Source organism: Canis lupus, chromosome X (assembly GCF_011100685.1).
Source record: "Canis lupus familiaris isolate Mischka breed German Shepherd chromosome X, alternate assembly UU_Cfam_GSD_1.0, whole genome shotgun sequence".
NCBI lineage: Eukaryota > Metazoa > Chordata > Mammalia > Carnivora > Canidae > Canis > Canis lupus.
Genome location: NC_049260.1, coordinates 45,342,825 through 45,370,306, shown reverse-complemented (window position 1 = coordinate 45,370,306; position 27,482 = coordinate 45,342,825). Strand labels below are relative to the sequence as shown.

Below are 27,482 nucleotides of genomic sequence, written 5' to 3'. Positions count from 1 at the left end.
TCATCCTAATATTAGTAATAATAGTAGTTATCCTTTGCTCCTCACATATTAAGAACTCTGAGCATGATCTTATTTAATGCTCACAATGGCCCTGTTAGATGTGGGTTGGGTTCCCAGATTTATGGATGAGGACAATGAGGTACCCCAGAGGGTCAGCACCTTGCCCAAGGAAAGAACAGCAATAGGTCAGGGCAGCATCACTCTGACTCATGCCTTGTGCTGTCTGGTTGCAGAGCCAGCATTGATTTTACTGAGCCATACTTCCCAACACCCGTCCCAGTTCCACAGTCCAGGAGGCCGTGGGGGGAGGGTGTCTTGAGGACTCAGCAATTGAGAAGCAAGGGTCACACTTGGGCTGTGGAAGGGTCCTAAAACATAGTACTTGTGGGGCAAGAGCCAGCAAATGGGGTGGGAAGATGAACTTGGAACCAGGACTGGGTGGAGACGTGTGAAGGTGCTCCCGGACCAGACCACACACATAAATGTTTGAGCTCACTTCAGTTAGGGGTCAGGGAGATCTTTGTGGAGAAGGCAGAATCTGATCGAGGCTGTGGAAGACTGTCATGCAGACTTTACAAGGCAGTGAGGGCATGGGGTCAGGGTCCACATCCCTGGAAGTGGAACCAGCATGCATCAGAAGTGAGGATGGGATGAGAGTGGGTGCATTCTGTTGGGCTCCAACAGATCAGGGCAGGAAAAGAGCTAATGCTAAAGTTCAGAACATGGATCGGGGCTGGGTCAGAGACCTTCTGTCCTCAACAGGAGCCAGGGAAGGCCAGAGGAGAGAGACTGGGCTCTGCAGCATAGCAAAGGCAGCATCTGGGTTGGGGCACAGGACGCCATTTATGGCTAGGTCACTTTCTCGTTATGTGACTTTGGACAAATCTGCTCATCCCTTGGAGCTCCAAGTGTCCTCATCTAATAAACTGTGTGTGTGTGTGTGTGTGTGTGTGTGTGTGTGTGTGTGTGTAGAAGGGAACGGTGGATAGAAGAAACACCAAGGAGAGAGGCTAGGCCTTGGCTGTTGTGGCAGCCAAGCAGCAAGGAGGGAGCAGGGTGGGTAGATTGCAAACCACTGAGGCCTGAGGGCTTCTAAGTATGGGGTGCCAGAGAAAGTGTGGAGTCTAATTAGAGCTGAACAGCTGGTGTTGTGCGAGGGCTGTGGGCAGAGGAAGGTGCCTGGACTTCCTGTGGATTTGTGAGAAGCTGTCAGGCCCACAGGCATTTGAAACCAAGGTCCGCAGAGGGCATGAGGATGGCTCAAATTCACAAAGCTAGCTGGTCAGTGGAGCCTGCTTCCTCACTGTGTGCTCTCTGCAGTCACTGAACTTCTCAGATTCTTGGTTTCCTCATCCGTGAGTGGGGACAACAGTTTGGACTCCTCTGGGTTAGATGAGGGAAATGAAAGTAAAGCAGTGTCCAGCATAAAATAGTGCTCAGTACATCCTAATGCCCTCAGCCCTCTGCCGCCCCCAATCCATTGTCTTTCACTGGATAGCCAAGCTTGAAAAATGTGGAGATGTGCCTGAGAGGCAGGAGGGACTGCTACCTCTGCCACCAGAAACCCAGGGATCTCAGGTTTGGAGGCACTGACATGGTTGGGAGGGTCAGGCTGGAACTAGGGGGCCTGGGGGACCAGGCTGGGGTTGCCAGGCATGCAAGGATGAGAGCCACGGAGGTGGCCTGTTGCTAGGGAAGGAGGGAGGAGGTGGGGGAGCCACTGACACCCGCAGAGCCCAGGAGGTCCCCATGGCAACAGGAGCCGCTGCCTTCGGAGGAGAAGTGGGAGGAGGAGCCACTGCTGGCTCTGTTCCCAGAGGAGGCCTCCCACTCTGGGCCCCAGTGCCCCCATCTGTCCAACCGGAGTTTGGCTTAGATCACCTCTAAGATTCTTCTTTGTTTTGACCTCCTGGCAATCTGGGGTGGCTGAGACCTCACAGACCTTCCAAGGCTCCCCAGTCCACATGTCGATGACACTGCCAGTCCCAGGAGGCAACCCAGCTGTGTCCAAGTCTTCCTTCCCATGCTGCCTCCTGTTCAGCAGAGCCTAGTTGCCTGTCCTGCCCAGCTCTCTGTTCCTACCACTTCCTGTGCCTGCCACCTTGTCACTTTCAGGTCAGTTGAAGGCTTTCTGGCTCTGGGGGGCCCAACCCCAGTCCTGCTCATTCTGGGAAGCCTTGCCTGGCTGCCCTAAGCCCACCCCGGCTGCTTCTTCCCTCCTGGGATGCTCTGGCCCCCCAAACGTCAGGTCAAGAGCTCCTCCTTGCTGCCTCTCCATATTCACTGCTGCCATTTATCTGGCAGCTTCTTCTTTTTTTTAAGTTTTTATTTATTTATTGAGAGACACACACACACACACACACACACAGAGAGAGAGAGAGAGAGAGAGAGAGAGAGGCAGAGACACAGGCAGAGAGAGAAGCAGGCTCCATGCAGGGAGCCTGACATGGGACTTGATCCCGATCCTGGTCTCCAGGATCACACCCTGGGCTGAAGGCGGTGCTAAACCACTGAGCCACCCGGGCTGCCCTATCTGGCAGCTTCTAAGGGTGGGGCTCCACACAGGATGCCTGACAGGCTCAGATCTTTACAGTAAAATCTACGGGGTCATATCATGAATCTCCATTTTACAGACAAGTCACTGCTCTGTGAGCTTCTGTGACCTGTCTGAGGTTCCCTGGGTAGTGTGTGGTGGAGCCAGGCTTGAACTTGGCTCTGTGTGATTGCTGCTACCCCAGGGCTGGTGAGGCAGGTGTTTGCAGCAGCAGCACTTAGAGTGTTAGCTAGAGCTTTTCCATGCCAGGCACCATGCTGGGCACTTTACCTATACTCTCTCATTTCATCTCCATAATAACGCTATCGGGTATATGTTCTTGTCATTTTACCAGCAAGGAAACTAATCTTAGCTGAAATTATTTCCCTGGTAGTAGAACAAGGATAGGGATTCAGACCATCAGAGTTGCCATCACCACAGCAACTCTCCAGCAGCACATAGAGCATTCCCTGTGTACTGGACCTGTGTTGGGTGGTCTGTTGGGGGTGGGAGGGCAAAAGCGAGGTGCCAACACAAATAAGCCAGCTTTGGCAAGCCTATATGGGAGTGTGCTAAAGAGGAGAAACCAGTTGTAAGGACAAGAGTCTGGAGTGGGAGAGCTGGAGTGACAGTGGGATAGAGGAGGATGATGTGGGGGGAAACACGGGGGAGTTGGATAGTTTTCCCAAAGGAGGCACCATTCCAGGAAGCTCAGGAGGGACAAGAAAGGGTAAGAGGGTCTTCCCTCCCCTTCCTGTTTGCACTCCCCAGCCTCTGCCTGGCCCAGCCCCAAGAAGCAGGTGACCCCTGAGCTGGTTGCATGCCTGGTTGGCACCAAAATAAACTTGCCTTCTCTCTCTTCCCCTCCCCTTGCCTCTGTCCCCTCTGTCCTGGCTTTATTTTTTATTTTTTTTTGTCCTGGCTTTAATTAGCAGCCCTGGGGATGAGTCACTTGGCAGCTGGGGAGGGAGGCTGCACAGAGCCCAGTCAAGCCTCGACTCCTGCCCCGCGCCCTGTGGGCAATGCCACTGTGCTCATGCATGCGGGTGCCCTCCAGTGTGCCACCCAGTTTCATGTCCATGAGGGTGTGAAGAGCACCAGGGTGCTGGCATGCATCCATGTGTGTCTGGATGTCTGCAGAGAAGCAAATCTAGGCATCACCGCCTTTGTTTCTGCGTGCCACTGAATGTCAGTGTGTGAGTGTGGGGCTATAATGTGTGTCTGTGGTAGCAAGTGGCAGAAAATGAGGGAGCATTTGAGTGAGCAAATACAAACACTGTATAATTGCATTCACCCCTCCCTACATAATGTTCTCTATGCAGTCTTGCTTATGCAAGCCCTGCACTTACATCCCCAATTTTCCCTTGTCTTAGTCTGGGTACATTTTGTTGCAGGGAACAGAAACCCACTCAAACTTGCTCCAGAATAAAGGGGGAAAACTATTGTGAGGCTAAGGCTACAGCTCACAGAATCTGAGAAATGAAATATATATAGCCAGGCCTCATACCAATTGGAAGCAGGACCAGGAAGTCAAGGACCGAGATTCTTTCTCTTCCCTCACCCCACCCCCCTCCGCCTTGCATCTTCCAGGCCCATGTCTTGTCTATGTATCTCATGGCTTGATTGGTCCCCCATCATCTCTTTGTCACTGCCTTGCCCCTCTGGACTAAGCCTCCTCTGCTTTCACACCTTTTGATGTGGCTGCCAACCCTGGAAGCTATGTGACCTTATAGCTTACGGGTCCATTCCATAGGACTACAGCATTTCTATCCATCCTATGGTAACATAAGACAGCAAGGGGGGCTGTAGGTGGGAGTCAGTTCTCCTAGAAGTGGGTGAGGATAGAGAGGTCAGATACTTCCACAGTGAGCAGTTTTTATGAGTCCACAAGTGAAATCAGAGCCTGGGCGCCTGGTGGGCAGGGATGGGGCAGTCTGCTCAGAGCCCAGGGTTGTAAGGTTGCCCATCTATCAAGATTTTGATTATTTGAATGCAGGTTGACCTTTGCTCACCATGCTTTCAAGTTCTATGCCCTTGCCTGAGAACACCTTGTTTTATCGAAATAATTCCCCCTTTTAATGCCAGCTTTTATGTGCACCCATGAATATTACCATTGCTATCCAGGTATGGTTATTGTTATAGCTCTGGAACAACTGGCACAGTGCTACTCGTAGGACAGCTGTTACTGAGTTCTTGGTTGCTTTGAGAATTTGCACATTTTATTAGTGCAGTGACTGAATTTATAGTTATCTGCGGTATATAATTACAGGCACACATTATCAATATTATCAGCTTGATGCTTGAGCTTACTTTTCCATTAATACAAACCCTTGCAGTTTTTACATTAATTACAGAGAGAATTAATGACTTCTTAGACAAGTTTTCACCTATGAGTAAAGAGTTTGGAACCAGCTGTGCTCATAATGACTGCTCTCCAGACGCAGGGGCAATGCCCACGGCTCTAACTTTGGCCTTGGCCTCGCATCCTCTGGCTGAGACTTAGAGGCTGCCCACCACCTCCCCGGGGGCCTCCTGTTTCTGGCCTGGCACAGAGAAGGTGCTGTTGCTATTTTTAATAAGAATGATCGCTTTTTCATTATCATTAAAGCTGTCTTCTACAGGTAAATGGTAAATGTGAGTGGGAGAGATTATCCCAGGTTCAGAGCAGAGTCTCCTTCAACTTCTCCCCTCCGCCTCCTTATTTATTTATTTATTTATTTATTTATTTATTTATTTATTTATTACTATTCCAAATATTAATAATTGCTTTAATTCACAAAATGTCTGCTGTGCAGGTACTGTTAGGGAGCATTTGGCACAGGTTCTCTTTAAGCCTCCTGGCCACCCTGCCAAGTAGGAGTGATTGTGTACACTATACAGCTGGGGAAGCTGAAGCCCGGGGAGGTAAAGTGACTTGCCAGTCATCCATCCATCCATCCACCCACCTGTCCACTCACCCATCCATCCATTTGTCCACCTATCCACTCATTCATGTGAGGATGATTTATTGAGTACCTCCAGTGTTCTAGGCACTGTGCTAAATTAGATGCAGTTGATACAAATACAAATAATAGAGTCCTGCTCTGAGGAAGCCCACTGTCCAGTAGGGAAACAGACAAGGAGACAATTACCAGGAAGTGGAAGGCGGGAGCATCTCAGAAGTATACCCAACCCAGCCTGAGGGCCAGGGAGGCTTCTCTAAGCTGCCATCTAAGCTGAGACTTGGAGGATGAGTAGAAGTTAGCCGGGTGAGGAGTGGGTGAGGGGTGAGGTGTTTTGGGCAGAGCAGAAAATGTATGCCATGATGGTGGCGGGCATGGTTGGCCCCTATATTTGGGAAGAATGGAAGCTCTTTTCTGCAAAAGGAATGGGGCTGTCATGAGAAATGGTGTGGAAACAGAGCAGAATGTAAATTGGGAGGCTGTAACAGGGACCCTGGTCAATTAGGCTCAGAGCTAAGGAGCTGCAGTCCCCTGGGGCAGTTTCCCTGCTTCCCGGAGCACCTGGTACACACACACACACACACACACACACACACACACACACACACACACACGCCTTTTGCCTGGGCAGCATCAGGCCACGATCCCAGTGGCCACAGTGCCCTCTAGTGTCCACCAGCCCATCTTGCAGCCTCTCCACCTCCAGGTGGATTGTCCACCAATCAACACCACTTACTGACCTGTGTGACTAGATGCCCTGTGCTGGTTGCAGGGGACGCTGGGATAAATAAGACCCAGCCTCTATCCCCATAGGGCTCCTGGCCCAGAAGGAGCATCCGCATGTGGACAGAGGATGCTGAGACAAGTGCAGGGTGAGAAGGAAACAGGGAAGGGGTCAGGGCAGGTTCCCCAAGGGCACAACCTGTGGGCAGAGCAGGTATTTACCTATTTACCTATACACTGACCTGTGAAGAACAAGGGTGAGCTTGCAAGGTGGAGAGGTGGCAGTGGGGGACCGGGGGGTGGTGGTGGTGGGGAATGGCTTCTTGAACAGAGGCAGAGTGAAGGCTTGGACAGCTGTGTGGCCAAGAATATAAGCACTTCTGTCTGGGTGGTGCACTGCTTGAAGATGGGAGTCGGGGGAAAGCTGAGACTAACCAGAGGGTGGGGGGTTAGGTGCCAGCTCAGAGAAGGTTCTAGGGTGCCTGTCCCTAGCTTATGGTTGGCACTTAGTGAATGGAATCATATAAGGAGCTCCCCTGCCCTTTGGGGATAAAATAAATAAAATAAGATTTTATTTACTCATTCATTAAAGACAGAGAGAGAGAGGCAGAGACATAGGCAGGCTCCCCATGGGGAGCCTGATGTGGGACTAGATCCTGGACCCTGGGATCACACCCAGAGCTGAAGGCAAACGCTCAACTGCTGAGCCACCCAGGCATCCCACCTTTGGGGATTTTAAACCCATCTGAGGATCTTATGAAAGCTATGCTCCCCCCACCCCCAAACATGCTGTTACTCATTAATATTTTCCATACGACTTCAAGAGCTTCAGAGATACTCCCCCCACTCCCACCCCCCAGTGCCTACCCATGAACCACAGGCTGCCAAACTACTCTTTTTTTTTTTTTCTGCCAAACTACTCTTATTATAAATACTGAAACTTTATCGTGGCCTCCAAGGCTCTGTGTGATTGGACACCTGCCTACATCTCCAGCCTGGCCTCTCTCCCCTTTGCTTTTTCCACTCAGCTGTGTTGGCCTCCTTATAGTTCCTGGAAATACCACCTCAGGCCTTTTGTCGAGTTGTTTCCTTGGCCTGGAACATCCTCTCCTGCTACCTCCACTTTTTGTCCAGCTTAATTCCATTCGTTGGTGAATGTCTTCTCCTCTCTGATACAAGCTCTGTGAGATCAGGATGTTGGCTCCCCTCAGCCCCTGCCATATCAGGTCCCGGCCCAGTGCCTTGTCCATAGGATTTGTTGAACAAGTGAGTGAAGGCCCTGCTGGTGCCCTACGGCTGGGTGAAGCTCCTCACCCTCAATTCCTTCTTCCTTTTGGCCCACTGGGTCATCACATGAGTCTACCCAACATGCTCAGATACATCTGATTTCCAAGAGTGGCTCAGAGACTTCTCTCCATCCCTGAAACAAACAGGCTTCCTGTGGGTCTCCCCTGTTTTCCTGGGGGAGGGGTCAGATTCTTTCAGGCTCAAGCTGATTCTTTGTCATATATGCACTTTTGTTTCATGGCACCCTTACAAGAACCCATGAGGTAGGAATGGCTACTCCTCTCTCATAAATAAGGAGACTGACCCTCAGAGGGGTTATCCAGCTAGAAAGTGCTGGAGCTGGGACTTGCACTTGATCCACCAGGCACCCAGCTCTCTGCCTTGCCACAGAGGGGAAGGGGCCTACCCCAGGTCACACAGTATCAGCCTTCCTTAAGGCCAGGACTAGAATTTCTGTCTCTCAGCTCCTACCAGGCCAAGAGGCGGGTCTGGGCCAGAGGTGCAGCAATGAAGGCACAAGACACAGCTGCTGTAAGAGCTAGAAAAGCTGAAAGAAGAGAGAAAAGAAGTGGGAGTTGAGGCCCCCCCAAGCAGCACCCCAAGGACCAGGGGCTTTAGAAGGTGGGAAGAGGGAAAGGAGGCCACGATAAGCCCATAGATGCCAACTTTGCAGTGGTCTAAAGGGCCTATCTCTCTCAGCAGCTTTGGCTTTTTTTGAGAGGAACCAGCTGCCCCAGCAGGGAGGCAGGAAGGTAGGAAGGCTGGCCTGTTGCCTGTCAGTTCCTATTCTTTCTAGATCACTGGCCCCCTGGCCCCTCCCAGGGCCGCCTTCTGCTCAGAACAGCTAGGGGCCTGGGCTCTGGGGCCATGAAAGGACAGGAGCTCTCTGAGCTGGATCTGTGGGACTCTTAGGAACCCCCCTATCTCCCATCCTTCACATCCTCCAAATTCTCTACTCTTTCCAGCTCCACTCATATAGAAGAGGGAGGGAGAGAGAGAGATTACTGTGATAGGTAGGTAGGGAGTCAGGGCATCTGGATTTTAGTCTGACTGGCAGTGTGAACATTAGCAAGACTCTTCCCCTCTGGAGGCCTCAGTTTCCCCATCTGTCAAGTCAGGCAGGGCACTTTCCTTGGGAGAAGAGCCTCTTGATTGAGAATGGCATTTCTTCTGATTTGTGCTTCTCTACTCAGGGAACATTTCTCTTAGCCAGCTTGGGAGACAACACAAAAGAGAATGAGAGCTTATTGCTGTGGTCAGGAATATTGGCCAGGGCCTCATCTTGATTTCCCAAAATGGTCGAATAGAACATTACTTTATCTGGAGCACCTTGCACAATGACAGCTGTAGTACCTGAGCCCAATTACTTAATGTCTCTCCATCTTGTTTTCTCCTCAGGAGAATAGGGCTTAGTGACACATACTTGACAGGGTGCTTGGGGAGATTCTAGCAAAGATGCAGGAGCCTAGCCTGGGTTTGGCCCAGAGGAGTCACTGTGAGTTCTCAAAACTGCTTCCTCTTACTTGAAGTTCCCAGCCCTCCCGGGGGAGCAGGGGAAGGAGCAAAGTTTCCAGTTGCAGTCTGGCCTACCGCCCAGCTGGCCTGGCCCCGCCTCCTTGGTTCCTCCTTCTAGGGAAGGGCTAGGGAGGAGGGGGTGGTGACACAGTGGAAGCACTGCCTGGCCAGGGGGCCTGCCCTCAGGACAGGTCCAGACCCATGGAGGCCCCCAGGAGGAGTAGCAGGTAGGAAGATAGCCCCCCCACCCACCCACCCTGCAGCCTGACCCCCTCCTTCCCTGCCCTGGCCTGGACACGGTCCTTGGGCTGCTGATTCAGCAGCCTCCTGGCTTCCTGGTTCCTGGCTCCACTCTTGAACTCTAGGAGGCCTTTGGCTTGGGGAAGGAGTTAGTGAGAGTGGGTGAGCATGGGCATCTGGGTGCCCAGTGCTGTAAGGACTCTGGAGCCCTGAGCAGCAGCACAGTCTGTGGCCTATGAGGGGTGTAACTAGTGGCTGCCTTGGCATGCTAGCCTGGCTCAGCACTGCAGGGCTCCCCGTAGCCACTGAGATTCTCTGATACTCACATTCCTGAAGCCTAAGGGTCTCTACTTCTCAGGTTTAATGAGATAATGGGTCAAGAACTCTGGCTGGTTACCAGCACATAGATAGCACTTGAGAAACAGTCCTTCTGATGATGATGATCATCATCATCAACATCATTTCAGAGTCTCTGACAAGAACAATCTCAGATTCCAAGATCCTTATAAGGATCTAAGATTTGGGCATCCTCAAAATCACAAGGGAGATCCTGGGTAGCTGGCCTGGCCTGGCCTGCAGCCACATTTCCTGGCCTTTACTTGGGTTTTGGAATAGCTAGTCCCTGACCACAACCTGCCTTCAAGGGCTGTGGAGGGGACAGGAGCTGGCTGATCTGGAAGGGCACTGGGTAGACCAGGCCCTCAGCCTCACTGCCCTACTGTCTCCTGGTCCCCCTTCCCCCACCCCTGTCCATTCTCTTGACTTTAATCCTGGGAAACAGGAGGCACAGGGGCCTTTGGACCCTTGCACTAGGGGTGGGGGCACAGCACTGGGGGGTGGCGTGTGGGCCGCGTGCTAGGCACAGCACTGTCCTTGGAAGCAAAGATTTCTACTGGGAACCACTGTGTCCTCTGGCTCACTGGGCCCCAGCCACCCACTCAGCCCCCACCTTGTCACCTAGACCACTGAGACCTTGTCACCTCTCCTCCGCCCTCTCCTCTCCTCTCCTCTGCTCTGGTGCTCTCTTGCCTCTCCCGTCTTCTCTCTGTGTCTTTTGTCTTGCCTTTCTCTGTCTTTCTCCTTTTCTGTCTCACCCTTTCCTTGTCCCTTTCATTTTCTCTCTGTTCCTTTCCCACTCCTCCCACAGTGTTTCCTTCACCCTCCTGGCCTGGGTTCTTCCCCGGCTTTGGGCCCAGAGCCTCTTCTCCCTCTCTCCCTCCCTCCCTTCTCATCAGGGGCCTTCTATAAGGGGGAGCCACCCCCCCATACATCTTCGCCCTTTCTCTTTCATTCCCCTCCCCTCCCCCTTCCCTACCCGTGTGGCGTCTGGTATGAGGAGGGTTCCCTTCCCCCTTCCCTGCTGTGGTGTCCCAGTGTCTCCGTGGCTCAGGTCCCCACGGAGTCCACCTGGAACACAGGAGGCCCAGACTGGATCTTTTGTCTCTGCTGCCCCCTGTTGTCATTGTGTTCTGTTTGTGGTTCGAGTGCCGTCCTCTCTTTCTTGACTTTGTGGTTTTTTTCTTTTTTTCTTCCTTCCTTCCTTCCTTCCTTCCTTCCTTCCTTCCTTCCTTCCTTCCTTCCTTCCTTCCTTCCTTCCTTTCCTCCCTCCCTCCCTCTCTTCCTCCCTCCCTCTTTCTCTTCCTCCCTCCCTCCTTATTTCCCCCTTTCCCTTCTCTCTTTCCTTCCTTGCCTCCCCACCTCCACCCCCCTCTTCTATTCCCAATCCTCCACCACCCATTCCTCCCAGTCTTTCCTTTCCCCTACCTCACTTACTCTCATTTCCTTGTCCCTGCTCCCTCACCCTGCCTCTCCCCTCCCTCCTTGTCTCTCTCTCTCTCTCTGTCTCTCTGTCTCTCTTTCTCTCTCTGTCTTTTGCTGTCTCTCAGGTCCACAGCGTCTCATACTCTACACCAGTATTGCTGTCCTACTCAGGTCCTTGACTCCATGAAGCTTATCCCCTCAGGCAGGCTGGCAGAGAGCAGGTAAGAGCTAGACCCAACCCTCCCCCCATCCTTCACCCTCCCGGGACAAATCTGCCACAGCATTGCCAGACCCCCCTCCCCCATCTCCCTCTAGCCCCTGGAGTGATTGTGGATGGATGTCTGATCCTGTGAGGAGAGTGACTGGGAGACCAGGTAGGAGACCAGAGAGGACATTCAGATTCTGTTTGTAGTTTGTCCTTCCTTAAAAATCCCTCCCTAGATACCCACCCCAAAAAGTGGGAGTGGTCGGTTCTAGAATATGGAATATTTGAGCTGTTTTGAAGGATAAATAAGAGTTTGCCAGTTGGATAGGATAGAGAAGGGTGTTTAGGCAGAGGGAATAATCACCCACACCTTTGAGAGCAACATTATTTCCAAGTTAATTGGAAATCACATTTTATATTTTCTAATCATAATGCAATAACATTAAATATTAATAGCAACAGCAAAAAGGTTAGGCCCATTTGAGAGTTGAAAAAACTACTTGAGTGAAAAAGGAAGTAAGAATGAATTTATAAACTATTTAGGATAAATATCAATTATAGACTATTTAGAATAAATGTCATCAGGAATACTATATATCAAAACCTACAGGATGTGACCATGGGAGATTCCCAGAGGAAAATTTATAGTCTTAAATGCTTTTATTAGAGAACAAGACAGTTTAAATTGAATGAACTAATTATTCCACTCAAGAATTTAGGAAAAGAACAACCAAAAGAAAGAAGAATAAAGTAATTACTATAGATAAACCTGGAAATTAATGAAAAAGGTTTGATAAATTAAGAGGTGGTTTGGTTTATGAAAAGACAAGTAAACTAGACAGACTGTCCTCTGTCAGATATGACAGAGAAAAGGCAAGAAAGACATAAATAAAATAAAGTATCATGAAGGGGATTTAAACAAATTTTGAAGAGGTGAAAAAGTCATAAAAGATGCTTTGTATAATTCTATACCAATAAATGTGAAAATCTAGGTGAAATGGGTGGTTTTCTAGGAATATATAAATTACCAAAATGACTTAAGGAGTGACAGAAAACCTGAATAGAATAGAACAATATAGAAGTTAAAAAGATGGCCAAAATTTTCTCCTCAGAAATGGTACCAGGGCCCAGTTGATATTATGGAAGTTCTGGTATTGACAGAAGTTCTATTGAATCTGGAAAGATAGGATAATCGAAGAAAATGGACAGCTTCCCAATTCATTCCAGAAAGGAGGACTGAATAGGTCCTATAACTGGACTGAATAGGTTTGGACAAAATTCATTCCAGACAGCAGGACTGAATAGGTCCTGTAACTGGACTGAATAGGTTTAGACAAAAAAAAAGAAGAAAAGAAAAAAGGAAACTATAGCCTAATCTCATATATTAATACAGTCATGAATATTTTAAATAAAAGATAAATAATAAATAAAATAAAAAATAAACTGGGGATCCCTGGGTGGCACAGCGGTTTGGCGCCTGCCTTTGGCCCAGGGCGCGATCCTGGAGATCCGGGATCGAATCCCACATCGGGCTCCCGGTGCATGGAGCCTGCTTCTCCCTCTGCCTGTGTCTCTGCCTCTCTCTCTCTCTCTCTCTCTGTGTGACTATCATAAAAAATAAAAAAAAATAAAAAATAAATAAACTGAATCCATCAGTGTATTGAAAAAAGAATGTATTGTGACAAATGGTTTGTCCCGGGAAGGCAGGGATTGTTAAACATTAGGAAAGCTGTTATTATGATGGATTACATTAATAGATTAAAGTAAAAATAACTATCTCCATAAATGCTGAAAAAAATAATCTGATAGAACTACACATCCATTCTTGATTTTAGAACTCTTAGTAAGTGTCTAGTAATTTCTTGCTGTATTGGGGTAATTTGTTACACAGCAATAGATAACTAGTACAGTAAGCTCTCAGTGAAGAAGACCTTAGGGAAGCCCAGGTGGCTCAGCGGTTTAGCGCCTGCCTTCAGCCCAGGGCGTGATCCTGGAGTCCTGGGATCGAGTCCCGCATCGGGCTCCCTGCATGGAGCCTGGTTCTCCCTCTGCCTGTGTCTCTGCCTCTCTCTCTCTCTCTCTCTCTCTGTCTCTCATGAGTGAATAAATAAAATCTTAAAAAAAAGACATCCTTAACTTAGTAAAGAATTTTTTAATCAGAAACCAAAGACAGTCATCAAATGTAATAGTGAAATGCTAGGTAAATTTCCATTAAGTTCAGGAACAAAGTAAGTATGACTGCTATCACTGTCACTAACCAACATTTTTTTCTAGAAGTTTTAAGCAGTGGTATTAAATAAAGAAGAAATAAGTGGTATGAATATTAGAAAGACTCAGAATTAGCACTGCTTGAAGATGATATAGTTGTCTACTTAGGTAATAAAAGAGAATAAAAGGAAAACTTATTAGAACTAATAAGAAAATTACATGAGATGGCTAGATACAAGATAAATATACACCCAAACCATTAGCTTCTCTGAATACCAGCAATAACTAATTAGAAGACATAATAAAAAAAAAAGATTCCATTCACAACAGTAGGAAAAAATGATAAAATTCCTAGGAATTGACAAGAAACATGAAATACTTTCCTGTAGAAAACTGTAAAATTTCATCAAAGGCTATGAGAAGACTTGAATAGTCAAGCATCCTATCCTGTTCCTAGATGGGAAGGTTGAATACGGTAAAAATGACATTTCCCCCCTCTCAATTTGGTTAAAAAGGTTCAATGCATTTTGCATTACAATTTCAGTGGTATTTTCTTTCTTTTTTAAAAGATTTTATTTATTTATTCACGATAGACATAGAGAGAGAAAGAGAGAGGCAGAGACACAGACAGAGGGAGAAGCAGGCTCCATGCAGGGAGCCCGACACAGGACTCGATCCTGGGACTCGATCCTGGAACTCGATCCTGGAACTCGATCCTGGGACTCCAGGATCGCACCCTGGACCAAAGGCAGGCACCAAACCACTGAGCCACCCAGGGATCCCCTTCAGTGGTATTTTCTTTGGGACTTGGGCAATTGGATTTTAAAGTTCACTTGGAAGAGTAAATACCCATGAATCACTAAGAAAATTTTGAAAAAAAAGAATAGTGAGGGGCCATTTGTCCTATTAAATGCAAAACTTATCATGAAGCTGCAGAAATTACATATATAAACACAGAAATAGAGGATTATACATATGGAACAAAATAGAGAGTCTAAAAACAAACTCATATTCATATGGGAATTTAATTTAGGATTAAAAAGTACATTTAAAGTCAGTAGGGAATCAGTAAATAGGATGGGACCATTGACTCCCATTTGGGAAAAATTTAAGTTAAACCTCTTTCTCATATAAAATCAAATGTACCAGAAGAAAATACTGAATATTTTTAAAATATTAGGGTAGAGAAGTCTTCCTGAGCATGAATTAAGAACCCAGAAGCCATAAAGTAAAGAACAATAATTTAGGCAACATTGAAGTTAGGAACTTCTGTGTGGAGAAAGAGACTATACACAAAGTTAAAACATAACAGTTAGGAAAAAGTATTTGCTACATAAATATCAGAGGTTAATATCTCTGTCTATATATCATCTCCTGGAAATCAATAAGAAAAAGATGTATAGCACATTTAGAATAGAGAAATAACATGATTTGGCAATTCAGCGAAGAAATCAACATCCATTAGCTGATGAATGAGAAAGGATATTCAAGCTTGCTAATAACTAAAGAAATGTAACTAAAACAACAACGAAGTACCAATTTTATTTTATTTATTTTTTTTTTAAATTTTTATTTATTTATGATAGTCACACAGAGAGAGAAAGAGAGAGGCAGAGACATAGGCAGAGGGAGAAGCAGGCTCCATGCACCGGGAACCCGATGTGGGATTCGATCCGGGGTCTCCAGGATCGCGCCCTGGGCCAAAGGCAGGCGCCAAACCGCTGCGCCACCCAGGGATCCCCGAAGTACCAATTTTAAAGTGCCAAAAATTAAAAAGATTGGAAGAGTTGTGAGGAAACAGAACCTCTCATATTCCTTGACTGGAGGGCAAATTGGTGCAATTTTTTATGGCACCATTTGTTAGTTGCCCCCAGAATCTTAAATGTGCATATACTTCTAACCTGACAGCCATGTCTTAGAGGTAGATTTCTGTAAGGCTTTACTACTTGATGGTCCCCCAACCAGATGTCTTTTCTAAAATATTCAATCCCAACTGCAAACAAACCATACTATGTTGGAAGAGTTGTGAGGAAACAGAACCTCTCATATTCCTTGACTGGAGTGCAAATTGGTGCAATTTTTTATGGCACCATTTGTTAGTTGCCCCCAGAATCTTAAATGTGCTTATACTTCTAACCTGACAGCCATGTCTTGGAGGTAGATTTCTGTAAGGCTTTACTACTTGATGGTCCCCCAACCAGATGTCTTTTCTAAAACATTCAATCCCAACTGCAAACAAACCATACTATGCAACTCTTTATCACATACCCTTGTAGGATAGCATTCTCAACCAGCTCTTAATGAAAAGGTTATATGATGTATGCTCCTCAAAATAAAGATGGGATTATGTGACCAGGAATAATCTTTTAGCCAGTCTATAAAAATTATGTGAGCAGAAATAATCTTTTAGCCAGTCTATAAAAAATAACTTTTATCTACATTTTAAACAAAGTATGCATTCCTTTGGCCCAGCAATTCAACCTTTAGGCAGCCATCCTTCAAAACTACTTCCAGACATACACAAAGATGTTCGTTGCAGCATTGTTTATAATAGCGAAAAATTAAAGCAACCTACATGTTCATTAATAGAGAACAGCTTTTCCTTCGTGATTCACCCATACTATGGAATACTCTTACAGATCAAAAGAAAAATATATATCTCTGTATACTGGCATGGAAGTATATCCAAGATTTATTGTTATATGAAAAACACGTTGCAGAACAGGGCTTGTAGTATTATCCCATTCTGGTAAGGAAAAGAAAATCCATATAAAAATGTTGGAAACATGTTATACACATCATGTCATAATTTCAAAATTACTGGCTTTTTTCCTTGCTCCCATTTCCTTGCTTCTACTACCTCATTTCCTTCCTCCTCTATACCATTTCCCTATGTCGAGTTGTTCAGATCTTGCTTTTCCTTTTAATAACTAGCTCAAATACCACCTTATTCATTCAGCAAGATTTGTCCTGCCTACCCTCTGTTAGGCCTTTTGCTGAACCTTTGTGGCATATAGGAATGAATTGCATGTGGTCCTACCATCAGGGAGCTCAAGTCTAGAAGGGAGAGACACATAGACCATGACAGTGCAGTGTGGTTTGGTATGGGACAGAAGAAAGTTCAGAGGGGTTGCTGAGGAAGAGTACCTAATCCTATCTGTCCCTGACAGGAGGGAACATGGGTACTGAGTCTTGAAAGAGTACTAGCTTACCCTGCCAGAAGTGGTCTTGCCTACTTTTTGGCTCTTGTGAGCAGGATGACCTAATGGGGGAAAATAGTTGAGTCAGTACCTTTCTTTATTCAAATCTAAGTTTGACCACTTACCAACTCTATGACTGTGGGCAAACCATTTAACCTCTGAGCCTCTGTTTCCTCATCAGTATAATGGGGATGATGCCTACTTACTTCTCAGAGCTGATTTAGGATTGGAGATGGTACGTGTAAAATTCCTGAGTGACTATCAACTCCTGAAGGGCAGGGACTGCCCATGTCTTGTTTTCCTCATAGCCAAGTATATAGCATTGGATTGGATTGGATCTAAAGGCTTTATGTGTCTGGGGATGGTTCTGTAGCAAAGAATGGGCCTGACCATAGTGGGACTTCTTATGTTAATGAGAAGGCTGAGAATAGTAAATGGGATGGAGGGGGTTGCACTATAAGAGAGAGCCACGTCTCAGGTTTTGGCATGAAGGTGACACATGAGCAGAAAAAATGGGCAGGTGGCCCTGGGAAATGGAGCCTAGATGGGGCATTCTGGCCCTGGTTATCGACCCTGTTCTTCTACTGATACCATCTTTCAATCTCACAGTCCAGGGCAGGGAAGCATGGTGGACCAATATTTGCACTGGTGCCAACACATCTCAATTTCATTCTCAGTTCTTTCACTCACTAGCTGAGTGGCCATAAACAACTCACTTCACATCTCTGAACTTAGTTCCATATCTGTTAAAAGAAACACAATACCACTAACATCATGGGGTTTAAAGATGAGATCAGTTGCTGAGTGCCTGGCACATAATGGGTACTCAAAAACAGCATAGCTGTCATTAGTGTTCATTTCAGTAGACACTTATGGAGTCCTGCGGTAGCCAGGGCCTATGCTGGGTAATGGTTTTTGCCTCCCACGAGTCCCCAGTTAGTTGAGGAGACCAAGGAGGGCTATGATAGAGGGGATCATAGTGGTGGTGGGGTGCTGTAGAAGCCCAAAGGAAGGGATCTGGCCCATTCCAGGACTGCTGCAGGTCAACTCACCCTAAGAGTTGAGTCTTAGAGGATGAGTAAGAGGTAGTCAGGGACAGAAGGGTAATGTGTGGAAGAACATTTCAGGCAGAAGGAGCAGCAAATGCAGAAAAACCTAGATGTTATTGGATAGGGTCAGAGTTCTTAACCTGGGTTGCATGGGCTCTGGGTTGTCCCTGAACCTCCTGAAATTGAGTGCAGAATGTTTTGTGTGTACACCTATGGGCCTTTTTTGTTGGGGAGATGGTCCGTGGCTTTCGTTATACACATAAAGGGTTTGTGTTCCTCCAGAAGGGTTGAGAACCAATGTTGCTAGTGACAAGTATCATGGGAATGGATTCTAAATAGGAGAGAAATTTGGTAAAATTTGTGTTTTAGAAACATCACATCAGTAGTCCATATGAGAAATGGATTGTATGCATGGGGGCCAGTTGGAAGGCCTAAACTGGGGTACTGGCATAGAAGGGAATGGAATTGAGCAGGACTACCCTGTTGCACTACTCCATTGGGTACCAGTCATATAGAAATATTTTCATTTCAAATTATGAAATCAAAAGCCTTTGGGAGTGATTAATGAGATAGACCCAACAAAAGATGAAGGAGAGGGAAGAGACAAGAATGAGTTGGCATTTGCAGAGGGCCAGAGGGACATGAATCCAGGATAACAGTGCAAGAGGAAAAGGCAACCTCTTTTAATACTTACCCAGCACTAACATCCTTGGGAATTACTAACTTCCAATCTACTCGGTTCTTGGAGATCCTGAGTGACACTGGAGACACTTATCTCTCTATGGACTTTGGAGAGGAACTAACGTCTGGTTTGTGCATCAGGTTGTTTCCCAAAGAAAGTGGTGTTGAGTCAATCATTCAAGGTTCATAAAGATTTATAGAGCTAGAGATGGGAGAGGATGCTCTAAGAGTACACGCAAAGGCCCAGGGGTGAGAGATGGTGAAATTGAACATGGGAAGGGGGCAGAGCATAGACCTGCCCCAAATAGCTCTCTGGGGAGTTCAGGCTTCATCCTTCGTGGTAGGCCAGGTAGAGAGCCATGAGCAGTTCTTGAGTAGGTGAAGTGACACATCAAAGTGGCTTTTTAGAGGACGAGAAACTAGGGAGGAGGCAGCCATGGTAATCCAAGAGAGAGATTCACTAAGGTAGTGGCTGTGGGGATAGAGCAGAGGGGATGCATTTGAGAGGTGATGGGAAGAGAGAACTGGAGTAGTAGGCCAAATAAATAGTGGGGGTTGAAGGGAGTAGACAGGACAGAGTTTGGAATCCAGAGGGAGCTTCAGTGTTCAGGTCTGGCCATGGAGTCATTCATTCAACAAATACCTATTGAGTGCCAGACACTGTGCTGGGCATCAGGAAAATGGCACTGGACAGAACAGATGCTGGGCCTGATGGATCTTGTGGTGGATGAGATGGATAACAAATAAACAACTAAATATATAGACTGTGTCTGGTGCCATACCTCTCCGGGGGACGATGTTCCAGACAGAAGGAACATAGAGCACAAAGGCCTGGAGGCAAGAGTTTGCATGTCATGTTTGAGGGACAGCAAGGAGACCAGTATGATTGGAGAAAGAGTCAACAAGGAGTGAGAAGAGTAGAAGATGAGGAGGTGAAATCCACAGAATTTGGCGACTGACTTGTTAAGGGAGCGGGAAGAATGACTATCAGGTGTGTTTGGGGCTTGAGCAAGTAGGTGGATGGTGCTGCTTTTTGCTAAGGTGCAAAACACAGAGGACAGGTTGGCAGTGGTAAGATGCCGAGTTTGAGGTCCCTGTGAGCTCTGAAGGCCATCCTGGTGGGGCTTCCTGCAAGAATTAGGCTTGAGGGGGCTGAGGCCCAGGAGAGAGATCCATGAAACAGGGTTAGGGTAGGGGTCCTAAGCCATCCCTTAAGTCATGCAATGTAGTGAGATCACTGGCACAGGATGTGGAATGATAGAGAAGAGGACCAGAGCAGAACTGGGGAAGAGGGACCAACCTATGAGTAATGAGGAGAAGAAGAAGAGATGGGGTGGTCAGAGGAGTAGGAGGAAAACCAGCAGGGAGATGGGCTCAGGGAAGCAGAGGAAGGAAAGAGCCATCCACATACAGGAGGGGCTTGTAAAGAGTGGCAAGTGTTACAGCTGGGGGAAGGCAGATGAGGGTAGAAGAGTCTATTGGCTTTAACCACTAGGAGGTCCTTGGTGACCTGGCTGAGAACAGTTTCAGTGACATGGTGGGTGCACGAGGCAGATTGCAGTGGGCTGAAGAGCTCGTGGGAGGTACTGAGGTGGAGATGGCCAGTGTAGATGAATTTCTCAAGAAGCTTAGCTGTGAAGAGGAGAGAGGGACAGTGATTGCTAGAGGGAGATGTGGGGGCAGATAGAGGGTTTTTATTCCCAGATGGGAGAGACTTGAGCTTCTATAAATGTGGTAAGAAGGAGGCAACAGAAAGAGAGAGAGAGAGAGAGAGATTGAAATACAGGAGGGAGAGGGGATGATGGTTGTGGAGGAGGTAGCAGGGGTGGGCTCCAGAGCCCAAGTGGAGGGGCTGGCCTTAAGTAGTATAGGGGCCCTCTCTTTCTCACACAGAAGCAGAGCAGAGGTAGTAGGGGCGAATACAAGGGCGTTGAAGGGGTTGGTGAAAGAAATGCTTTGGTGAAGTTTGGAGCAGCTGCCAGAGATCCAAGGGCAGAGATGGGGGAGCAAGGAGGAAGCAAAGGAGTACTTCTGGTTGAGAGGGAGGACTTCCTGCAGGAAGCAGCATTTAATCTGGGCCATAACGTTTCACATAGGATTTTGATAGCGAAAGATGTGTGCCGAAGGAAGAAACAGAGTCACCAAAGCAGAGATGTGTAAAGAGGCTGGCCATTCTGATAGAATAGTGAACGAGCTAGTTTGATGGAGGCTGAGCATGAGGGAGCCACTGATAATGACAGTACTAATAACAGTTACTGCATATGAAGCACCAAACCTATCCTGTGGCAAGTGCTTTGAATACTTGAATTCATTTCATTCCACCATGCCCTGCGGAATAGGCATTTTTCTCACTTCGTAGATGAGGAAAGTAAGTCCTAGTGAAGTAAAGAAGCAGACCCAAGGTCACCCAGCTAGTAGGAGCGGGGGGTGCTGATATTTGTACCAAGATCTGTCCAACTCTGAAGCCAATGCTTTTTCCACTGGACAGGGTAGGTCAGGTGAAGCCATCTGGTGGGGGAGCCTTGAATACCAAGTTGAAGAACTTGACCTTTATCCAGGAAGCAATGGGGAGCCAAAGTGGGTGTCTAAGCAGAGACAAGCAAGAGATCTGTGCTTGCAGACTTTATTAGGAAGCCTAGTGGGTCCAAAAGGGTAGAGAGAAGAAATTCGGAGGTGACTGCAGGGTCAGGGTGAGGGGTGGCAGGAGCTGGGCCTGGATACGAGGGGAAGTGAGCAGCAGGACTGGAAGATCACTCATTTTTCATGACAGCCTTGAGAGGTGTGGAGACTTCTCCTTTTATAGATGAGGAATGGGAAACTCAGGGGGATCTGCTTGCCCAGGACTTGAGCTCTGCTTCACGTGGTTTTGCTGACTCAGTGACTCTGTGGAACAGTGTGTCAGAGGGAGCTTGAAGGATGAAGTGGGGGGCGTGTGCTCGGGTGTGTGTATGTGCGCATGTGCGTGGGTGTGTGCTTGTCCAGCTGTCAGATGGACCTCAGTGCCTTCCCTTGCCTGTCCTCTCTCCTTTCCATCTCTTCCCAGCCCTCCAGGTTCCAGGATTCCACACTTCCTGCATCTCTTGAGCCACGGGGTCTGGGAGTGGGGATGATACCGTTTCATTGGCTATCTCTCCAGAGGATCAGCCTTTTTCTTCCTGAGGCAGCTGGACCCCTCTCAGCCCTCCTGTCTGTCCATCCACGCTGTGAAACCGTAGCCCAGCTCCAGTGACTGCCACGTGCAGACCGGCCCCTGGGACCATTCCGCAGGACCCTGGGGCCCAGGGCCTGTTCCTGTACCGACTCCTCCCTGCCACTGCGGCACTTCTGCGTGGGGGCGAATGGCCGCCTTGGGAATTAGATTCAGTTCATGAGCTGTGAGCAGTAACCACCACCACATCCCCGTTGCTCTGATTTGCCAGGCACTTGATGCATGTTCCAGTCCTTGCAACAATCCTGTGGGCTTGGCATCCTGAGCCCTATTTTTATAGATGAGGACACTGAGGCTTCAAGAGGGGCCAATAACATGCCTGGGCACATAGCCTGGAAGCGCTCGTAGAGCTGGCCTTGGAACCCAGGTCTGTTTGCTTTCAAAGCTGTGGGCTTTCTACACTCCATGCCTGAGCATCTCCAACCTCCCCTACCCAGAGCCTTCCAGAAATAGAAATCTTTGCCCTTTAAGGGCAACCTAGAGTTCTAGAGATAGTGCCAAGTTCACCTACGGGACCTAGTGGGATGAGTTGAGACTTGGAGCTCTGAGAACTCCACATTGAAATCCTGACTCTACCACTCTCCCAGCTGTGTGACCTTGGTTGGGCTGGTTAACCAACCTCTATGAGCTTCAGTTCCCTTCTCTCTAAAAGGTTGCAGTGTTGTTGCACGAGTTCAATGAGCCAATGTCTGCAAAGAGCCAGCATAGAGCAGGATGCTACTATTTCTATTCAGATGAAGGTTGGGTACCTGTCAGGTCCGAAATAGAATTGGTATACTCTGGGCCTGACTATAAGTGAGCCCAGCCTGGGTGTGGGGGAGGGCTATCTCAGGCTCCTTGGAGACTGAGTAGGGTGTGGCCCTAGCTAATCTGTCACACTGGCCTCCCCATTCAGACCCCCATCCCAGCCCTACTGCCCTGGTTCCAGCCGTTCATGTATCTCCCCTGCTCTGCAAACTAATGCCTCTGCCTCTCTCTGTCACCCGCCTGCCTGTGGCCTCTACCCTGCCCTTCCTGGCCTCAGGGAAGAGGAGGAGGAGGAGGAGACTGAGGAAGAGGAAGAGGAAGACGCTCATCAGTTCTGCTGTCCGGCCTCCGAGTGCAGTAGTCCCTCCTCTCGGTAACTGAGAGGGCATGGGTCATTTTCTATGCAGAAGCAAAAGCCTTAACCAGCCCCCTCACCCCCGCCGACCCACACACCCTGCCCTCGACCCCCCCAGGGGACCCTGTCCCTGCTTCAAGATGGGCAAGCATCGTGCCCCTTCTTCCCCCACCTCCTTGGAATTCCCACCCCCATCCCCACTGCTGTCTCCCCTGGACTCCAGCCCCCGAATTATGAAGGCTGGAGCCCTAGATCTGAATAAAACAGTTTGGAGCTTGGAGCTTGGACCCTCCTGCACCCGAACCCCACTTCCCAGGCACCCTGGAGCCTGCCACTCCTGGAGAGGTCTCCAAATGACATCCTAAGGACCTACCTCTGTCCTCTGTGAGCACAAACAGAGATGCAGGGTGCCTAGGGCTTTAGAGGACCAGACGGGGGCGGGACCCAGCCTGCCTAGTTCCTACCCCCACCCCCCCACCCCACCCCGCCCCCCCTCCTTGCTCGTTCCCTCGCAGTGGCCATTGCTGCCATCTCTTCCCCCTGCTTGAAGGCCTCGTCCACGCCCTCTGCCACTCCCATAGTGCTCTGTAAATATGATCAGGAGGAAAAGGCCTTTCAGAGTGTGTGTGTCGCTGTGTACAAAGGAATTTCCATCAATAAAAGCTGATCTCTTCTCTCTGTCTGATGTATGATCCACCCTGCCCCCACTTTCCTCTCCTCATCCCCACCAGGTCCTTACTTCTTTCCTAGCCAAGGCTGAGAACAGGGCCTGGGAGAGAGAGAGAGAAAGGGTGGGGGGAAGGCTTCAGTTTTTGTTATTGTCAACACCCAAGAGACAGGCACTCAATGAACGAATGAATGGTGTGGTGCTCTCACTGTGGACAAGCCTGCCGCCCTTCTCCAGCCTGTCAACCTGAGGCGGCGTGAGCTGGCCAACTTGGACATATCGCTTAACCCCTCTGCTACCTAGTCTCCCCCATGTGCGAAAGGAGGAGAGAGGTTGGGTCAGAGGATCTCCAGGGGCTCCTCCAGCTCTGACATTCTGTCAGCCTTAGATGCTATGATTTTAAGAAACTGCAATTACATGAATTTAAATATGATAATTCAGTGACACATTCCATGCAATTCTGGGGTTTCTATTTCTACAACACTGTGATTTGAGGATTCTCCAATCCTGTGTTTTTAAGATTTCCTGATTCTATTATTTAAAAAAAATTTCTGATGGTATGATTTTAATGTTCTGTGACGGTAAGAGTCCTTGATTCTGTACTTTCACGGTTCCGATTCTATAGCTTTAGGGATCTCTGAATCTAAGGGGGAGCTGTTACCTCCAGATGCAACGACCCTAAATATTTCCTGCACCTTCCAGAAGCTGGTTCTCAGAATCCCTAGGCTGTTGGCAGGAGGGTGGAAGGTATTCTTTATGGACTGTAGGACCCACACCTTCCATCATATGTCTGTGTTGGGAACAAAGCCAGGAGACACCCAGGTGGGCTCATACCCTGGCTTTCCCTTCCTGAGCCTTTGGCATTGAACAAATCTGAGTTTACCTTCTGGTTCTCTCACTATCTGTGTAATCTTGAGCAAATACGTTCTCCTTGAGCTTCATTTTCCTCCTGAGCGCAGTGAGAGTATATCTACCTCTGTGGGATATCGTGAGGACTAGCAAAAAAAAACCCAAGGAGCTCAGTGTATAGGGTTTGGTCTGGTGCACAGTTGGGCAAGTGTGTAGTGACTGGTGGCCCTTGCTTTGATGAGGGTCCATGTGAGAGTCTTGCCTCTCATTCCTTTCAGCCCTCCTTTCAGCATCCCCATTACATTGGTCCTGTCCTATTCCCGGAGGCTCACCTTATTCCCTCACTGTGTGTTTCACTCAGCTACTCAACTCATCAGCTCCTTTACTCATTCACATCCCAATTTATTTCTCCCCTCCCTCTGACCTCTTCTCTCTCTCTCTCTCTCTCTTTCTCTCTCCCACCTTTACTCTTCCAGAAGGCATTGCTTGAGCACCTGACTGTGGGCAAGGCTTCAAGCTAAATGCTGTGACGGGTCCAAAGGAAGACAGTGGCTGTGTTCTCCATAAGTTCTCCATCTCTCAGGGGAGATGAGAATCCCTTTGGGAAAATAGGCAGGATGTGAGGGGCAGAAATGACTGAGTATATAGATGGCTTTGCTGGCAAGCAAGATATGTTCCTGGCCCAAAGAGTAGAAAAGCAGGTCCAGGTGGGTTGGGGAGGATGGCAGTATCAAGGAGGGCTTGCTGGAGGAGGAGGGGTGAGAGTGGAAGACTGGGAAGGTTTGAATGGGTGGTGGACATGAAGAGGCATCATAGGCTACAGGCATAGCCTGGACAAAAACGTGGTAGAGAGCTCCAGGGTTGTGCTAGGGAATGGTGTGTAGATTGCTCTGTTCAACTGGCTCTCTAGGGTGTATGAGGGCTGGATGACCTGTGGCTGGAGAGACCATCCTACCTTTTCTCTGATTGGAGATACAAGGAAGTGGGGTGGGGGTGGGGGTTCAACTAACTGGTGGGAGAGGGCAAGTCAAGGTCAGATGATCACTGTGGGAGCCAAGGAAGTGTAGACCCCTGTGTAGGCAACTGAACTGGCTGAGGGCTTGTGCTGTGGGAAGGGGGAAGGTTTCCCATCAGTTGTGGGGGGAAACGTGTGTGCCTGTGCATGTGTGTGCGTGTTTTTCTGTGTGGTGGGCAGGTGGATCTGTAGTGAGAGACTATGCATTATCACGTATCTAAGAGAACGTGATCGTGTGAGGCTGGGCATGAGGAATTCTGAGTGCGTGTATGCAAGTTTGATTGTGTGAGGTGGCAACTTTCTGTGCCCAACAGGCTGTGTGTGCCTGGTAGAGATAATCACAAGACTGGGTGTGGGTGGCTTTCGAGCATATGGGGCTATGACTTTTAGGGTGACAGTTGTCAGGCAAGATGGTCACACACATTCAGATACACACAACTGCCTCCTGTCTTAGGAGATCAAGGTGGCTGCTGAGCATGTGCTGTGGGCTGGGCCCTGTCCTGGGCATGCACAGTCCACAGAGGTGAATCATACCCTGCCAGTGCCCTTGGGAGATAGGAGCAGGGAAGGGGAGGGACACTTGGAGGGAGTACCATGAGTTAGCTGCCCATAAAGACCACCCATGACATGAGTGTGCACAAGACACAGCATGGAGAGTAGTTAGACCCTGTCAGGTTCGGGGTAGGTGGTGGGCAGCAGGAAGTGAGTCAGAATTGACTTTCAAGGAGGGCTCATCTGCTCAGAGTGCTGCAAGATGCAGATAAGCTCACCCAGACCAATGAAGTCTGAGGCAAAGTAGAGAGGGAGGCCATCCTGGGCAGAAGAAACAAAGGAAGAATATGAGCACAGGCACTGGGCTTACACCGCCTAGCAAGTTCAAGTAGCCTGCTATTGTCTGGGAGCTTAAAGGTGCAGGGTTGGGGGGGTGCTGGACAGATTCAAGGGGCTTCTCCAACTAAAAGTGGGACACTGGCCTGGAAGGTAGGGGATTCGGATTCTCATTCTTCATGACCTGGACACGTCACTTTGACTTTGTGGGCCTTGGTTTGGATCTCTGGGATTGGCTGGTCCATGAAGTCCATCCATGGTCTGTGGCTCTTCTCCCCTTGGCTAAACCCGTGACTCAGTATTCTCGAAGTCAGGCACTTCTTCCATCTAACCCCAGTCTTTCCTGCTTCCTCTTGGGTTGCTTCTTTTCACACTCCACAGATAGTTCCCCAGCATCTGGCCCTGTGCATGTCACTATAAGAAGGCACAGGGAGCCAGAAAATGCAGACCAGACCTGGGAGGGGTGGTTCAGCTTGGGGGGGCGGGGGTCAGAACATGAGTGTCGATGTGGCTCCTGGTCCCACCACTGGTGAGCTTTGAGCCTTTGGGCAAATTACTTCATCCTTCTGTACTTCAGTTTCCTCCTCTGTTGTCTCCTTTGGGGAGAACAACCCAGACCTTGCAGAGTTGCTAGGCCTAGCCAAAAGTAGGTACTTGGTAAGTGACAACAGTTCTTTTTAGGGCTGCGAAGAAGTAGAGGTGGGATTCAAACCCAGGCCTGTGTGCTCCCAAGCCCATGTTTGCCTACTGTCTCCCCAGTCAGCCCCTCTGATTGGCTTCCTCCCCTGCCAGCCTCTATGCCAAGCCAGGCTGGCCTCAGGTTTGGAATCTCCATGGCATTGGGATTGGGCAGCAGAAATAGCTTGCAGAAGAACCGTCAGAGGAGACCGAGGTGACTGGGGTCCCTCAGTCCCTCTGCCCTACCCACCCCTTTGTCTGACCGCCTCACCTAGTATCCTCCAAAGCCTGAAGCCCCTGCTCTCATGTAGGTGTGCTGACCTCCTCTTCTTGTTTTCTTGTCTCTCACTTCTGGTCCCCCCCTCCAGCCTAAGTTGTCATGGGGATAGTCCTCAGCATCCCTAGCTTCCTCTTGCCCTCATCTTATGGTATCCATAGCGACAGCCCCCATTCATTTCCATGGCAACTGTATCCTGATCCTGTCCCCTGCTGGCTGCCTGGTTCCAGCAGTGCCAATAAAGGGAAGGAGGGAGAGAGACCTCCCATTAGGAACGGCATCCAGGGAGGGTCAATGCCCCCACTCCGTGGGCAGGCCACCCCAACTCCCTACAGAATGTTCTGCCCTGCTTCTCCCCATCTCACTGCCTTGGCTCACAAGGTCACTCACTCACTTCTACTAGCTCCTCTTAGGCAAGGAGCTTCCTCCCCATGGAAGCATTTAAGGCAGCAGGGAAACTAGTTCAGGCTCTGGGCTTTGGCTTCCTGTCCTACCACTTGCTAGCTCTGAGACC

At 48.7% G+C, this 27,482-nt stretch overlaps 1 protein-coding gene across 5 annotated transcripts in view; it reads left to right on the top strand.

Moving 5' to 3' along the window:
* IQSEC2 (IQ motif and Sec7 domain ArfGEF 2) overlaps positions 1-27,482 on the top strand; it is a 78,820-nt gene that overhangs the window by 28,718 nt on the left and 22,620 nt on the right. For 2 of the 5 annotated variants that reach the window (XM_038587488.1, XM_038587493.1), the window contains exon 3: positions 11,127-11,222. The exons of 1 other annotated variant lie outside the window; for it this stretch is intronic. In XM_038587488.1, the coding sequence (XP_038443416.1) occupies positions 11,127-11,222 (96 nt within the window). Of the gene's footprint in view, positions 1-9,094; positions 9,228-11,126; positions 11,223-27,482 lie in introns of those variants that run through there. 2 more of the 5 variants (XM_038587490.1, XM_038587492.1) reach the window with 2 other exon arrangements.